The 18758-nt window shown below is 27.8% G+C and overlaps 1 protein-coding gene across 6 annotated transcripts in view; it reads left to right on the forward strand.

The window, feature by feature from the left end:
• The window catches only part of mmd (disintegrin and metalloproteinase domain-containing protein mind-meld), a 258307-nt gene that overhangs the window by 178369 nt on the left and 61180 nt on the right, over nucleotides 1–18758 (forward strand). For all 6 annotated transcript variants that reach the window (XM_089218714.1, XM_089218712.1, XM_089218708.1 and 3 more), the window contains 2 exons: nucleotides 1137–1285; nucleotides 2097–2168. In XM_089218714.1, coding sequence (XP_089074840.1) covers nucleotides 1137–1285; nucleotides 2097–2168 — 221 coding nt within the window. The remainder of the gene's footprint in view (nucleotides 1–1136; nucleotides 1286–2096; nucleotides 2169–18758) is intronic.

The raw sequence follows: 18758 nt of genomic DNA on the forward strand, positions 1-18758 counted from the left end.
TACAGAGATGGATTTTAATTCAATCAGTTACAAGAATGGCATCTAGACATGATAATGTTGTATGACGTGTCTGTTTGTTTCGCTTAAATCAATAATGGCCTAACCCAGACATATCTGTTATATTTTTCCGAAGAAAATATATATCTATTTTTGACATTGGTATGTGGTTATAACCTTCTTGTCAGGCCTAGACATTAATTGGCAACAATATTTATTTTTTTAGTGATTTCTACTCATGCCCGACATAAATTATTTTCATCCCTTCCCTCATCTCAAGAATTTGATAAAACGTCCTTATCACGAATAATACAGTTTTGTATATTTAAACGCACTACACTTATTTTATAATTTAATTTTAACTCAAAATAATTAAATGCATATAATATTAAAATTTGACTGCATTAGTAATATTGAATAATTAATGTGGTCATTAAATTGCGTGCCTACTGTAATTTTATAGATATCTAGTCAAAACAGAAATATTACTGCATTTATAAAATAATAATATTATATTATTCTCTGTGGGGTTAGGTTATTGTTTGTGAAAAAAAAAAAATATCCTTATCATTGGATAATTATTTACTGAATGATTAAAAATTATGAATAGGTTATATCAATACGAGTAGGTAAATAATAACTAATATATTAATTAGTTACCTAATAAGTTTTCGAGAATTATATACAAATTTAAATAAATTTAATGCACCTATAATACTGAATAAAATCTCATAGAAATCTTAAATGTATACAATTTTGTCGATTAATATTAAAGATCAGAAAGTGGAGATTTTAAAGCATGAGGTACAAAGTTACCATAAATTAGTTTACGAGTATACACTATACAACACTATGTATTAATATAATAATGGCATGTATTACGTCGTACATAGGTCTGGTCACATACGTAATATTATCAAAAGTACAAAAATATAACATACTTTAAGTAGTGATATGTGAACTGATCGTTCAGATTTTATCTACCAAACGTTGCAATCAATATCTTTTTCACCCCCTTGCTACGCCGCGCCATAAATTTTTATTTTAAGGAATAAAATATAGTTACTGTGATCTAACCTAGCCAGCTGCTTTATATATAACTATTATTTTCGTTTATTTATTTTCGATTTGGTGTGCAGGGGAAGTGGAAAGGCTCCTGCGGGATTATCGACAGAACCAAGAGCTGGTGCGGAACATCGGAGCCAATTATTATCAGATCATCTACCCGGTACAAATCAGACATCATGACAAAATGGGCATCTCTACCCGAGAGGTAGGGTCACAGAAGGTAAGCTTTGGTGTACAATACGAGAAAATCGCGCGCATGTGTGTGTGTGTGCGTGTGTACGCGAGTGATTGGGTGGGTGATGGACGACGAATGAGTGAGCGGCGGGTTTTATATATGGGTGCGCGGGGAGAAATCGATGTTCTATTTTCTCCTTTCTCCATATTCCAAACGATGTTTCAATATACAAATGTATATAATACACAGTACACACACACACACACACGTATATATATATGTGTGTGTGTGTGTGTGTGTGTGTGTGTGTGTGTGTGTGTGTGTGTGTGTGTGTGTGTGTGTGTGTGTGTGTGTGTGTGTGTGTGTGAATATAATTCATACGCGTATATATAAGTATATATATTATATTGGGTACATGTAATATCATATATTGTATGTAAATATATAATATATGTATACACGTGTGTATGAGAATTTGTGAATTTATTTTCGTACATACATTTCCATCACATTTCCGATATTTGTTTATCATATCCGTGTCATCTCGTTTTCTGAGTTATAGATTTTTGATTTTCCCTCGACTTTTTTTTTTTTTTGATTTTTCGCGCACAATTCGACGAAATAGTTCTATCCGATCTCTCTCGCTTTTTACACACATGTTAATTACTGTTATATGTGTCTATTATTTTATTTAATACTATTATAATCGTTTATGATGTACACAATACGATATAATATTTACTCATAGAATATTGCTATAATATACTACTTACAGTGAGGCTATGTATACCACACGATTACGTAACAACGTTTGTACATTAATCAATAACCGTGATTTTACGTTTTCTATTTTCAGTTTCCCAGCTCGGGGTTGCATGGATCTAATGAAGGATACTCTTCCGGTGGATCTTTTCGACCGAAATCTCGGGTGAGTTTCATACCTACATGTTTTGAATATCATTTCAGGCTAAATAAACGCTCGTGGTACACGCGAATCGATATCATTTATAATGATATAACGATATTGTACGCGTGGTACATAATGTTAAGGTATACGCACGAACACCATTATAATAATACACACATATTATGCAATATTGAGTGTTGTAGTAGTATTACATGATATATACGTCATATATATGTATGTCTACGTCGAGCACTTATAATATTTATGAGCGGTGCCGTGCGGTGGATTTATTATTATTATTATAATACAAAATGTAGGTCGTATCGGCAAACCTATTTTTATCGAGTCAGCGGGGGGCTCGCGGAGATAACGTCAGAAGAGGGTTCCTGAATGAGAGGATAAATCGTACCTGTCCAATATGGTTGTCGTATGTTGGCGATAGCACTCCGCGTGGGGTCAGATAATAATGAATGTAATGACATATACCCGTGCCGTTTTGAGAATCACGGAAGTTTCGATATACATAAATATATATTAGAAAGATAGTAATATAATATATGTTACACAAATGACCTTTTTTTCTGTTTAAGTAAGATAATAATACACAGAGTTGTGGTTCGATTTATTACATTTGATTTGAATTACTACTTATTACGATGCAAAAATTATAATAATAACCTTATTTATACAACCGAATGTCATTATTATTATCGAGTCCACGAAGCTTACCTCAGAACTTGGTCCTATCGATTTAAATAATATGTCAATATTTTGCAAACTTATTAGAAATAATTTCGAATTAGATTTGAAAATATCAAATACGATATTTAAAGTGAATTTTAAAAGTTTTTCTTAGAATTTTTCAGATCAATATCAAACTGGTTAAAATATTTTATAAATTAATTTTAAATTTGATTTTGAAATTTTCCATTAAAATATAATAAATTAAAAAATAAATCCGGATTTACTAAACCTTACAAAATCTTAAAATTATAAAAATCAATTTTTGATTGAAAGTTTTTTCTTTCATGAAATTTTAAACATCAAAGTTCATTACCTTTCGTTGCCTCCTCCTCTCCCATCATAGTAAGATCAAATTCTAAAACAAAATATCATTTTTCGAATTGATTCAAAGTTGGCTATCTGACAAAACTTGTAAAATTTGGGGGAAAAATTAACTCTGCACTGTATAATATACTGATGTTTTATACCTATTTATAAATTATATATTAATATCTTAAATAATGAGTAATACAATTATTACATAATTTTATTTATTCTCCAAAATGATATTATAATATTATTTTATTATAATAATATGCTGAGCATGCATTCATGTATCAATATTGCCTATATTAGTCGCCGTGTTATACTTACGATAAAGTCCATAGTATACACAATATTGTTGAACAAACCACAGCTCTTGGTATTGACATTTTTAATGTTAAAATAATAAATAATATTCATATTCGTGATCTTCATATAATTTTTCATTATAATGTGCGGCTCACGACCCTTTCACTCTTACTACAGAGTACAGTTTTACCACATTCATTCCGAATCTAAAATATTGAAGAAATAAGTGATTACATATTGTAAACTAATCATTTTTATGTTTTGAGCATCAATCTATTGGCGTTTAAATGACTGGTGTTTATCCGTATTATAAAAAAATTCATTTAACAATTCTGTATCATTAGTTCATTACAAAACCACACAATAATGGTGACACATTGAAATGGTGTTTTAGATTCTGAGCAGAGGGATAAATGTATTCATTTTACAATGTTTTGTAAGTGTTTTTTTGTGTGTGTGTGTGTGTGTGTGTGTGTGTGTGTGTGTGTGTGTGTGTGTGTGTGTGTGTGTGTGTGTCTATGCACACGATAAATTGTTGAAATAATGATTAAATTTTCAACTCCAGCAGCTTTTCCGGTTGGAAAGTGGAGGTCAAATTTTGAAATTTTTAATTGTTTTCAAAAGCACTAGGAAAAACCAAAATATAATTAAGGAAATTTTTACGCAAAATCAATTTTTGAGTAACTCTATTTTAGATATTGGTGTAACATTAAAATAACATATTGTTATTATGTTAGGAGCCTTGTACTAAATATTCAAGCTTTTGTACCCAACAAATAAATTTTGATCGATATTAATTTAAAAAAAAAATTATAATGATCGAAAATTTCATATGCCTCTAAATAGTTCAACTAAAATCCAAATTTTTTGAAAATTGTATGGTGAATAGAATATATATATGAACATTCGGTGAAAATTTCATGTATCTGTGATAATTTGTTTTAAAGTTACATATAAAAAACCAAAATCGATTTTGTTGAAAACTGATTGTGCGTAAAATTTCCCGTTTTTCCCTTATTTTTTAGTTTGTTTATTCCAATTATTTAGAAAAATATTGAGAATTTTGTACTTTTGATCCCAAAGTACCAACTAGTTTCACTTTTTGATCGATCGAGGTACTGAATTCGAAAATAGAAGCACTTTCATTGTCCCAAAACGTGTGACAGACACATAAAAACACATCATGATAAAATCAATACATTCATCGTTCTGCTCATAATCTAAAATATGAAATAGTTTTAGAATTTTTCATTTTTATAGTATAGCAGGATTGAATAGAGCATTTATAAAACCAGAAATACTTTAATTAATGAAGTGTTGCCACAGTTAAAAGTTTAAATTGACAAACATAAATTAAAATCGTTCAAAGAACACAAAAAGTTTCAAAAACAAACACAGCAGCTCTATTCGTTTTCGTTTTTGAACTTCAGTTAGTAATTACCTATAAATGTGTTTATAATAATGCGACAATTATCGAGAAAAACTTGTTCGCGTCGATCTCATCAAAACAGGATAAAATATTACTATACTCGACCTCGCCCAAAAAAGTATTTAGTATCATCAGTATGGGTAAAACACTATTGCGTACGTTCGTTATGGAAGTTTCTTTTTTAAGCTACACGATTCCGTATGATTTTACCTGATTTTTAACTACACGATTGCGTACGAAGTTTTATGCGTTGTTGCCAGTTTTGATACCGATATATATATACCATCTATTATATCCAGGGTTGAGATTTTATAGCATTTACATATTTCTTTTGAGATGCTTAAAAATAGCAGAAAAATGTTTTTCATGATACAGAGAACTCAAATTAAAAATTTGTTTTGCTTTTTTTGGATTATTTCGGTCTTATTTTATGAAATTATATTTTTTTTGTCAATCGAATTATCAAGTATTTTTAGTACCACAAGTGAACTTGAAAGATTTCATAGGATTTTTAATGGACAATTTTACAGTGCTCATCCTCCAACACATGTTGTTATTCAAATATTGAAAGGCCCGATCAATTATACGATACAATCGGTTCATAATAGAAAAGTAAAGAAAATGGCAAAAAAGACTTAAACAGAATTCAAAATACAATAATGGATTATGATGAGTATAAAATCCATAAAACGTAAATCAATATTTAAAATTAGTAGGCTATAGATGTCAAGAAATTTAAATTCAAGCATTTAAAAAAATGTATTTACGATAATTTTATTAAAATAATAATTGACGATTTAATTTATTAACAAATTACTTTTTTATTATTTAGTTCACCTCATTTTATTTATTATTTATTATTATTATATTATTATTTAATTTGCCTATATAGGTACGACGAAATTAGTAAATTTGACAACGTTGCAAAAAATTCATACGCAATTGTATTTATTTATTTTTTCTCAAAGGTACTTTTAACCCATCTACAAACATAGGTACGCAATCGTGTTGCCAAAAAGAACAAACGTACGCAATCAGCATACCCAGTTACTAACCGTTATTTTAAGTATCATGATCAGTGTTATAACTGATACCAAAATTCAATAGGTACTACATAATAATAATAATTGTTACAGAGCAGACTATGTGAATCCGTTTTTAACATATAATATAATCCTACTTGTAACTACTATACACTCGTGCTCGTGTTTGATACGAAAAGCGTATATTATATATAACGAGTTTTTGACACAATAGTGTTATCGACCGTTATAAAGACATAAGGTTAACTTATACACGTACAAAGGTCATTGTGTACCAAGAACTCGTAAATGTGCGAAGCTTTGTGTCTTTATATCGTAGGTAGTTTTTTTTTTACAAAGAACGTTTATACATATATATATATATATATATATTAGTTTTAACAGTTCTCATTAAAATGAGTGAGGCTAAGTAATGTGAGGCTTTTGGGTAAACAAAAACGGCGTGCACGTCCGTTGATGTTATCTGTATTTAGACTTGTCATTGTCTGCGATTTTAACCTTTAGCTAGCAACGGAAAAACCGTGTCTGCTTGACCGCATATTTGTCTTTGGACCCAGAACGCCATTGTTAAGACTGTGTATGCCGCCGATGAGTTGAGAGGTAAATCCTGATAAATTACGAGGACTTCAAGTGTATGCCATCTCTTTGCTCGTCGTCTCTGCATCGCTCCTAAATACGGTCACACAGTGTTTTCTTTTAAAGTTTTGTTTGGTTTTTGAGACAAACCAACAAATCTGAAACAAACTGTTCAGACTATACATGGTGACGGATGTAATGGACTGCACTTCTACCGAGATAAAATAAATAAACCTCTCATGATAAGATGAAACGATTTTGTTCGTAACGTTATTTAGTAATTTGTGTCGATTTTATGTGTATTTGGTTTGACTTTGATAGTTTTTCATTGGACACGTTTGAAATCAAATGTGAAATTATAAAATTTACAAATATAGACATTTTACTTGATATATGGCTGATTCGTAGATATATAAATCACCCTCTATTTTCTCTTTTCAATACTGCAGTTACTTAGAGTTATTCTTAGTTTTGAAATTGTTTTATATGTTTTTAGAGACCATATTTTCAAATTTTTGGAATTTTTTGGTACTACCTACTTATTAAATGAGGACCACCTTATTGTTATATCAAAAACTACTCATATTATTTATCACAGTACACTATGAATAATTTGGTCATGATAGATAATGAATTTGAAATATTATGAAGGCCATAGTTATTTGAAAATTGTATAGTGATTAAAAATGGTCCAACGTGAAAAATACTTGATCAAATATTACATTTATTTTATATATTTGGTAAAACTATTTTTAAAGAATATTACCCTTTGCTCAACTAATATTAATTCAATAATTTGGAAACTAGGCACTCGTTCAAACTTCAAATTAGAAAGATAAAAATGTTCAGAATTAGAATAAACATAAGATATTAAATGTTCGAGGACTCACCCTGTATAATCACACTCGCAATTGTCCTTAAATCTAGTGGTTGGATTTTTGAAATTTAGTGAAATTATCGCAATACGTAAATATTAGTAATTATTATTATTTCATGCATCTTTTTAAAATGTTATGTATTTTGGAAAATTTATTTATTTTTACTCCATAGTTTTATTAGGTACCTAAATGTGAATTTCAAATTAAAAACAATAATTGTAATTTGTGTTTAATTTACATAAAATCTATACAAGATATTAACCGTTATAATTAGAAAAGTTTGCACATTAAATACAATAACAATGACATTAGTTTAATAATCATTCTTGGTATTTTATAAGTCTTGATTGCATTGCATTTTCGACCATAAAATATATGAGTGCTCCATTTTCACAGGAAATTAAATTTTATCAAATCAAGGTGCACATTATTTGTAGTTGCATAATGATCTTCTGCCATGTCACGTTATTTCCTTTGGATGAAAAAAAACATGATAAAGGTAAAATTTAAACTGTCTCAAAAATCCAAGTGTGAGAGTTTCTCCTATTACCAGTAACTTGATTTAGTGTGCACGAAGAAATATAATACATTATAGTTCATTTGGCGTGCACTAGATAGAACGGAAAAAAATCACTTCAGTATAATATGGTTTTTTTTTTTTATATAAGTCCTTTTTTTTTAGATATTTGTATATTAGACGATAATATAATTTTATACCTAACCTACATCACACACCATGAAGTCAGTAATGCATCAGTAATCAACCAATCGTGGAAACTTATTATTATAATTTAATAATTTCATTCCAATACAATAAAAATAAAAAACGCATTACCTACTTAATTAAGAATTATATAGACATTTTATTGGGAAATTATTTCCTTTTACACTTGAGAATAATTGTACTGTTATTATAATATTGATCGTCATCATCAACGGTGGCGTATACATATCTCATCAGGTAGTGGGTGATGGTGCATAACCTGCAGGTGTGTCGTCCGAGAGATACTGGAAGGAAATGACAGGGTGAGTTGAAAACGGTCAGAGTTGAAGAAAACGCTGTAATTGTTGACTTAGTCGTAATAATACCGAAAAGTGTTTTCAATTAAAACTTTTTGCGCCGTCATTTCCGCAGCGCGTCAGCTATATACGAGCACTGCTCTACATCCACTCTATAATAGTTCTGCACAGCCGATAACTTTAAGGGTGGTTGTAAGTATAGGGTAAATACAGGGTGTATGTGGCATATCGGTATATATATTATACACACACACTCACACTCACATTCACTTACTCACATCTATAGTTAAAACACGATTCACTGGTATATACACGATATCCGTGTTGACGAGAGTGGTGGTTGCTGCGTGGTAGGAGAGGGGCTTTAACGGTAGTGGGAGGGTTGGCTGGTCTGGACCGAGCCGTAAACTATTTAATTCAACCAGACGCGACCGATTTAAGTGGCTTGTCGAGTCGTTGTAGGACCGCCTCGATTTTTTACGTTACACACTTTTCTTTCCACTCTCGCCAACAGTCCCACTCTATCCCTGCCGTAGCTACGTTTCTTACAAACATTCGTCGGTAAGAGAAAATGTGTCATGGTGTTGTCGGTAGAGTCAAAGGTCTTTGGTGTGTGAATCAAACATCGTTTTAACCACGTTTCCACTAGTCAACAAACAAATCGTTACACATTTTTTTCTTTTTTATTCACGTACGTGCATTTTATTGGACGCGCACGTGTATGTCAGTGTGGGTGTGTATTTGTTTTCTTCCGACGGGGTTGTTTTTATTTTCACACCGATTTATTACTACTTATCGGTGCCCGGGAGACCTTTAAGGTAAATTCGAGAAGATTTATGCACCGCATCGCGCGTGGCCATTATTTTTCCCGCCGCCACCACTAACTCACCGACCGTTCTCCTCGCGAATAGCTGAAACGTTAGGTTAGACGATGTGCATGGATTATGAGCCTTAACCGAAAATCACCGCTGGACTTGTATTGTTTAAAGGGGCTGTTGGCAGCGCAAATAAATAAATAAAAACAAAAAAGATTTACTAACGGAATCTCCACGTGCTTATAAATATATGATTTATAAACACAGTAATATATTTAGCATGTTTTTATTTATCCATCGCGGTGACTTTGGACTTTTATATTTTTTTTTTTAATTTTGATTTCGCTACGTATCATTTTGTATATAATTTAATCATACATAATATATATATATATATATATGTACAATCGAGGTTGGGGCTTATAAATCGTTGTCCACTGTTAATTTTACGTTAATGCTATCAATCATATATTGTTATCAAAAAGTGTAAGTACGTACTGTGTTACTACAGGTATAATTTAATTTTCGTTTAATGTCATCAGTTGTTTATGTTATCCGTTTTGTCCAGTACCAAAGTCATTAATTTAAGCGATGACTAATGTATAAACAATACACGTCATATTGTAATATTATATACTGTAAATGAAGCTGCTTAGTTTTGCTTTAAATTCATAAAAATTAAAAATTAATCAATTACTTTAATTAATTAAAAATGTTTGATATTATTGTCAAAAATCTACGATAAACATAATATGTATGACGTATGTGCAGCACTACAACACAACATTTGTTATCTTTATGTTATATTTGATCGAAATTAATTGTTTAATATTCTTGCAAATATGAATATATAGATAGGTACTTAATTGCATTTGTTTGGAATGAATGAATGATGTTTTTATAATTCTACTTATAATATTTCAGGATTTTTCAAATTTTATTTAATAGTTCAAATAAATCCCTTAACAAATCGTATTAAGCTGCAAACAAAATTTACTCCATAGACATATTTATTATTCATAGTATAAAGATGTATTTTTTTTTTTATGATAAAAATGTAATTAACAATTTAAAAAAAACTTGTTTGAATTCAAATTACGAGTATTATAAGTACTATCTATACAGTATATTTTATTTTTAATATTCATTATAAAAGCACTTAATATGTTATATTTTTGTTCTAGTCGATAACATGGTATAAACACCATACATAATACATGATTATCAATTCTATAGGTAACTATCTAAAGAACATTTTTTTTTTTTTTTTTTTTTTATTATATTATCAAGCTTGTTCATACATTTTTATCAAATTTACTAATAATTTATTCTATGAGTCACTATAACTTGTTTATAATGAATTATTTCCAACTATTATTCGACCAAAACTTTTGTTCAATTATAGAACATCAATCCCATTAATTTTTATCTTAAGATTATAAGAGACTTTTTTATGCCATTACCATAATTTCACGACAGTATTATACCCTTAATAGCATGGCGTAACAATAACTCTAGACAAACTCTTTCTAATATACTTTTTGTATCTTAAATTAAAAACAATTTTCAAACTGTATACCCATTATCAATTATACTTTTTACTGATATTAATGATATTATTTACAAATAAACTTTTTAACAAAAAACTACTTATACACTAAATACATAGAAAATATAATGAATGTTATCATGTATTCCAAATATTTTTTTACGAATAATTATACATTTTTTTTTATTTAACAATTATTATTTTGAATTTAAATTGAGATATATTGATGGGTATAAATAAATACAAGATGATGCATGATATTCTATGGACAATCGCATCATAGCATGCTGTATAATTTCCTTTATTTTTTACAATGTACGTAATTTTTTAATTATTCCTATAATTAATAATATTTACACAAGTAAGTAGTGATATACCTTATTAGGCAAATGTTAACATTAACTAACTAAAAGGTTGATTTTTAACTATTTCATTTTACTTGTTAGTTATTTTTTAATTTACTTCATAATTTATTTATTTAAAAAATCCATTGTGATAACTTGTTTTTTCTGATTAATTTGAAAAATTAAGTTAAGTTAAAATTATGTTTAACACATTGATACCAAAAATACTAATTAAATCTAATAATTAATAGAAAATGTTATATCTTATAAAAAATATTTGATTTCTTTTAACTTAAAAATTATAACTTACTAAATTATGCTTGCGTTCAACCAGTTTTATCATAAATATTTAATAACAAATTATTGGCTTTAACATCAAAATGAATTGATATAAAATTATCAATTTTAAAAGTTAAAATATCACCTAAGGCAGTGGTTCTCGACCTTTTTTTTATTATCTACACAGTTCTAAAATGTTCTTGAAACATTTGACAAAATTACATTTTTTTTTTTAAACGTATATGCCCGTTGATACTTAATTGTATGGGGTTTAATTGTATAGGAACTAAGGAACTATAAAATAATGATATAATATAAGTAAATTTTGATGTGATAAAATAAAATGAAATATGAGTGATATTATTGTTTATATTATTATGAATATTAAATAAACCAGTAAAATGTGGATAATGATCCATAATAAAGGGACATTTTCTTAGCGTACTACTGGTTGAAAAACGCTGATCAAGAACACTACATAGGTTTTTCTTGATATTTTAATTCCAGTGTAAGTTAAATATTAAGTATCTAACTACATACATTTTTATGTATATAATACAGATATTATAGATCAATTCACTCTAATATTAAAGCTAACATAATAAAATTGGTTCTTCTGAACTTGGATTACTATTCGGCGTGTGGATCAGAGAGAAAACAAATACTGCGATGATCTACTCTAAACGTAGAGTTAACTAACTCGATTAGTTTTATTCATTTAAATATTTTAATTATTAATATACCTATGGTTTCAATGGCATGTAACAAAATCTATTATTTTTGGTAAAAATAAAATCGTTTTCTTCAGTATTATTTGTTTAATTAATTTTAAGTTAAAATATTAATTTTATTTCAATCAATTAATAGTATTGTTGTTTTATGTTTCACATTTATTGTTTTGTTGTATTTTTTTTCATGTTATTATGTGATTATATATATAAACAAAATATTTTACATATTATTCTGTGAAACTATTAAATTAACGTGAATGCTTATTATCTTAATTGAATTCGTAAATTTATTGTCCCTCTGGGACTCGTAAATGTGGGTGTGTATACTATGACAACAAAGATTTTGTAACAGTAAAAAATATTATATTCATTTTTTACAAGTATATTATTAATTGTAAGGTGGATACGCTACTGTTCTGTTATTTTTTTTTTAATTATTAAAAAACATAATCATTTAATTTGAACGTAATATCGTGTTCACAGGTGACTATTAAAACCACATATAAAGCGTTAAAAAACAGTAGTAATATTTTATATCGTTATAAAAAGAGAACATTTTTCACACAGAGTATATGCATCGTATAGATTACTGTTTTTGATGAGCCACCAGGGAAAGTATGTTAGGGACTCGTTATCAACCCAAATGTGATAATTATATCACACTGTAAAAACTTAATTTACTTGGTAATTTTTTTAAGTTTTCCGGAAAAGTGATAAGATTTTTTCTTACATATAAGTTTATACGTTGCACAAATAATTTGGGAGATATTCATAACGAAATCAATTTTATTTATTAGTTAGCTTATTTATAAAAATAAAAATACGATTAGAAATCTTATATCTAATTTAAATCTCTAAATTTTTTACCTAAATATGTACTGCTTAAAGTAATTTTTACCATAATCAAGTATAGTTATTCTACCAAAATCAAATAAAAGTGTTCGAAATGTATAGGTTATAGAATATTTTATAGGTGTAAAGGCTAAAATTTAAAATTATATTATTACTATAAGAATACAAATCTACTTTAAACATTTTAAAATAATATGTATAATATATTTCTTTTATAAGTTCAATTATTATTCAATATTTTTTTTTAGTTTCTTGAAAATCGTTAACAGAAATAAAAAGCACATTATTTATACGAACCAACTGATTTAAATACAAAATGGTATAACTCTTGAAACTTTTATTGCATTTTTAAAAAGTTAGTCATCCGAATACTTTGCATTACAAAAACAATAACTGAAATATTATTGTTGTTAAATATATTTTTAATTTTAGCTAATGAATATTTCCTTTTATTCATTGAAATAATTAAAATTAAAATATAGAGATATTAAATAAATTTAATAAGAACATTTGTATGAAATAAATAAATTATAAAATCCTAAAGTCAAATCGTTATAAATTCTTATATTATAATATTATGTTTTATATTTAAGTACGGTGTATAAGTGTTGTTTGGTGCTCTTACTTCTTTGAGTATTTATATCCTAACCTAACCTAACTGACATATTTCAAAGTTATGATGGGAATTAAATATTAATATCATTTAAATATTTCTATGGAATTTTAATGTACTGCAAAGCATTAGATAAAGGTATACGGACATGATCCGACCCTATATTATTGTTTTTCAATGATACGATACTACATATCTGACAACATCGCTTAATCATTATTAATCTCGTGATAAGATTAAAACAATGATAAAATAAAACTATTGACAAATATTCTTCAAGTTAAAAATGATGTATTTTATGAACTTATTATAATATGCTAATCTATTTTATAAATACTAATCCGTGAGATGTTATGAAAATCTCACATTGAGAAATACTTAGAAGTTTTAGAATTTATTAGTCATGGTGTACTCCAAATGTTTTGAATAAACTTTAAAAACTCTATTAATTTTAACGTTAAACGTCATGCCAAACTGTATGAATACTTTTAAAATCAATTCAAAATACCAATAATTTCTTGATTATGATAATCGTTATCCTGTTTATAAACGTTATGAAAATTTGCTAACCCAAAGCGATGTTTCTAAGTTTTCTCAAGTTCGTTAATTATAATAAGTACGTACCATTAAATTGCATTATGTAACCAATCTATAAACTTATGATTCAAGCAGTGGTTATTAATTGATTTTATATATTGTATATAATATATAGATTGATTATCAAACAAAAAATGAATAATCTATAACTATCTCCATAATTTTGTAGCTCATAAAATAAGTAGTAATGCAATAAGTATACATTTTTAAAGTAAAACTTCTTTACAGAAGTTAGTGACAAGAAAATATAGTCTAGGGACTGTAAAACTCAAGCAAACAGTGTTGCCAAAGCAACATGTCAAAACTATACTGTACCAGTATACCATTAAATTACAAAATACAGAACGAATGATGATTCGCCATGTATGATCATTACTAATTTTTTCTTTAATATTTCACTTATTAAAATATTAAATGTCTTTGATTTAAGGAAAAAATAGAATACGATTATTTGATATTATTTAACTATCAAATAACAACTATTCTTAAGGATCTTATTTTTATTAAAATGTTGATATGAAATTTGAATCTTCTGAATTATTCTTTCTGGGCATCGAGGACAAGAGACCACAGTAATAAGTTAAAAATATACAGAAGCCACGATAGTTTGAAAATTATAATGATTAATTAATATTTTAAATTTCTGGGTATATTAATAACTATATTCTAGAATTTATTTTTAACATAATCTTAAATCACTATATTAAGGTGAATTACCTTTAGCACATAAAGTTAAATAATACTTTTCGATCGAGTTTTAATTTAGATATATCAATATTTTTCAGGAAAAAATCATATTTTTGTGTTTAAAAATTAACAGAAAAAAAATGGCCGTAATTATTTGGAAGAAAAAGTTACTTTTATCACCACTACACGCACCATGGAAATGTTATATACTATAAAACAAATGTTTGAATGAAATATTGTCTTTAATCATACTTAAAAATTCCAAAAATCAGAATTTAAATAAATAATTTTTAAAGTATAAAAGGGAGAATTTCCATGCATATTATGTAATATGCATAATACTGCTGGTCACGAAAAAATAAGAGATAATTCGCTGAATATTACTGGCCACCACAAAAGGCGGTGAGAAACAGCTAAACAGTTTTGATAAATAGCGGTCCGATAAAATAACGATAGTAATACATATTATTATAATATATGTTTTATTCATAAAATGTATACAACAGAAAAAAAAATTACACTTGTGGAAAACGATTATTATGGACCTTGAATGAAACACGTAATACCTATGTAGCTAGTAATATTTTATAACTATTGTTTATACGTGAAATTTTGTAAAATTCGATGCAGGTCACTCGTCTGAAATTATGTTATCTTTTCATTCTGGTCAGTAATATTGTACAATTACTGTATAAATATTTTTTCCATTATAGAACGTTAACAAAAAACTAGGGATTTCCAAACCACGGTTTGTGTCATGAAATTTTTACTAAAATCATAATTACGCTTCATTGGTTATCCTTCTCCCATTAGGGTCTGATAAAATGATCACAAAAAAAAAATACATCACAAAATATTTTAAAATTCATTTTTTTATTATTTTAAAAATATTTACTTATTTTTCGAATCAATCCAAAGTCGCTGATCTGGACAATAATAATCCACCAAAAACCAATTTGCAATTATTCGTATTCGATTTCCAAAATATTGACGTACGGTAGTTAATCGAGCAAATTTAAATAAGTTGACATCACAGACTTTATTCTTTTAACAATAATATTATTATAGTATTATTATAAACTAAAAGCTTGCATTCGTGTATCAATATTGCCTACGTAAGTCGCCGTGTTACAAACTATAGATCATTGGTGGCCAAACCGTGGATCGCGTTTAACATTTTTACAATTATAATAATATATATTATCTATTGTGTTATCCTTTTTCTGCTCTTTATACTAATCATTTTCATCATAAAGTTCAACTTGCGGCTTTCTAAATTTATAATCGCTGAACATCTCTGTAATAGACTATTCATTCACACCTAATAAAAAAATTGTCGAAGAAACTCGTGGTGTGTTCCCAACATCACAGCAATTGTGTGATCTGATGATTCGAACGAATCATAGACCAATCGAATTGGTCACCGGAACAAAAAGAAAAAAAGAAAAAAAGATTAAGTGTGGAAAAAAATAAAGTGAAAACGCTCGTAATAAAAAAAAACGGCATGGTGGAAAAATCAATATCTCTACTCGGAATCTCAAATGTTTGAAAGGTTTTAAAACGAATATTTACTGGATAAAATGTTGATTATTACCACTTAATAAAACTTTTGAACTTTTATAATCAAATGCTGGTATAAACCACTACTTGAGAGTCTATTAATTTGCCGAGCTTTATAAAAGTAATTTCTGAAGTGTCGATTTTGAGCAGAAATAAACCTTTTAAATTTTTAAATTGAATTTTTCTTTTTAAATTCAATAGCAGAAAACATGAACGTAAAATTATGAACTACATATTATTTTATTATGTCGTTGCATACTTTCATTTTCGATTTTTATCCTTATTCAGCTCAAATGATTTATAGTTTCAAAAACTTTCTATATTTAATTATTTTTAGAAGATGTTATTTTTATAACCACAGAAAAAAAAATATGGTAAAATAATAAATATTGAACGGTGAAAATAATCTTGAGAAACTAATATCTTACTAACTGATATTTATAAATTTAAATTATAATAGCTATTATTAATTTATGAAATTATATCATGACTCGATCCAAATCAGTTTGAATCAAACCCAATACTGCGAATATATAAAATTATATTTTAATTCGTTGTTTTAATAATTTAGAATTAAAATAACCGAAATACTCTTGGTCTTTGAATGAAAATTGGATTAAATATTAGTAATTAACATATTTTTCTCAAGGCCTCGTTGTCTTTACTCGTTTAAACAAAACAATTTTCGTCGTAGAACTTAAATATACATATTTGCATACACAACCGTTTAATTATCAACCTTGTTTTAGATTCCACAGTCGTCTTCCTATTATATTATATTTTGATCAGTTTTCGTGTCTTCGTTCAATGTTAAAAATAAATTAGTCTTAAACGTATTTATTTTCTTCCGTTGATCTATATGACACGTAATATACTCTGTAAATGTATTGATGAATAACAAAGTTTCTGAGATTCGACGACGAACCTCAATGTTACAAAATATGTGTTAGGCACCATTAATATATACTATATTTAATTCTATAAATTTTTCAATTAAAAGTTATAATATATAAGTTCCTAAAATTCTCACTTTTTTAATACAAATAGTCGAATAATAAAATGATCTTTCATTTATCGTATGGACGCATGTCCGGTGTCTTATTAATCACGTTTTGTATGAATATTATACACTATAAGTATACTCTTGCAAATAAAAAAATCCCATCCTAAAAGAAAAAAAACATTACACGAATATCATATAATTTTATAAATTTATAAACAATTAGTATTATTATTATATATATTTTTTTTTAATTGTAATTAAGACTTCATTTACTTAGTCACTATACTGGTACTGTATGGGGAGAACAGTTGGTTGGAATACGTTTTGTATATGTGGCAAAGATTTGTTACTAAAACCCGAGTGGTCACCATAGACTTAAATATAAATAGACAGAACATTTGTCCTAGGACTGGTAGACATGGTCGTGCCAAACGGATTAAGAGAAATAGCGAGAGTCTTATCATCAGAGTAAAAGAAATGGCACTATTCCGAGGATAGCCAATTAGAGCAATGGTTCAATTTTATTATTTTCTAAATGATAAGACAATTATTTGTGTAATTCTTTATATTCTAAAAATTTTAAATCTAACTTTTCAATAAGTTAATCGTTTGTAAATATAAAATATGATTAATTATTAATTATTAATAACTGCAAGGCTTTAATATTTTTAATCTATTTTAGTGTTACAATTTGTCTTTGTAGTTTGTTTTAAAATTTATTCCTTCGCTTTTTTAACGCTCGATCCTCGTAACACACTCCATCCATTTGCACGCGTTATCATACCTAATGTTCCGTTTATTTCTATAAGTCTATGGTGGTCACCCATCCGGGAACTAGCAACACCGGCTGGTACGTACACTCGGAGCATTTCCGCAATTGAGCGTATGACCGCCGCGGTATGCCGCATACCACCCCACAAACGATTATTATAAACATTATAATAATGTTAATTGTTCGATTTGTTTGATTGTAATAATACACTTAAAACGTCTTCTTCATCACCCGATGATGTAATCATATCATTACCGCCTTATTGGTCGTCGAATATGGGACCAACTACAATGAAATCTGATATTTTAGTCTCAAAACCACGTGAAGCACGTGCCATGTGAGAACTGTTTTCTATACTTTGAATACACTGCACAGTCATATTACTATTCAGGGGGGCTAGGATGACTGCATCTTCGGACCCCATCATATTTACATTATATAGAAATTATGGTATAATTTATTTATAATCCTGAGTATAAAAAAACGATGAAGTAAAACAACTGAATT

The sequence above is a fragment of the Diuraphis noxia genome, unplaced genomic scaffold, assembly GCF_037042655.1.
Source record: "Diuraphis noxia isolate RWA-SAM2 unplaced genomic scaffold, SU_Dnox_SAM2 contig0002, whole genome shotgun sequence".
NCBI lineage: Eukaryota > Metazoa > Arthropoda > Insecta > Hemiptera > Aphididae > Diuraphis > Diuraphis noxia.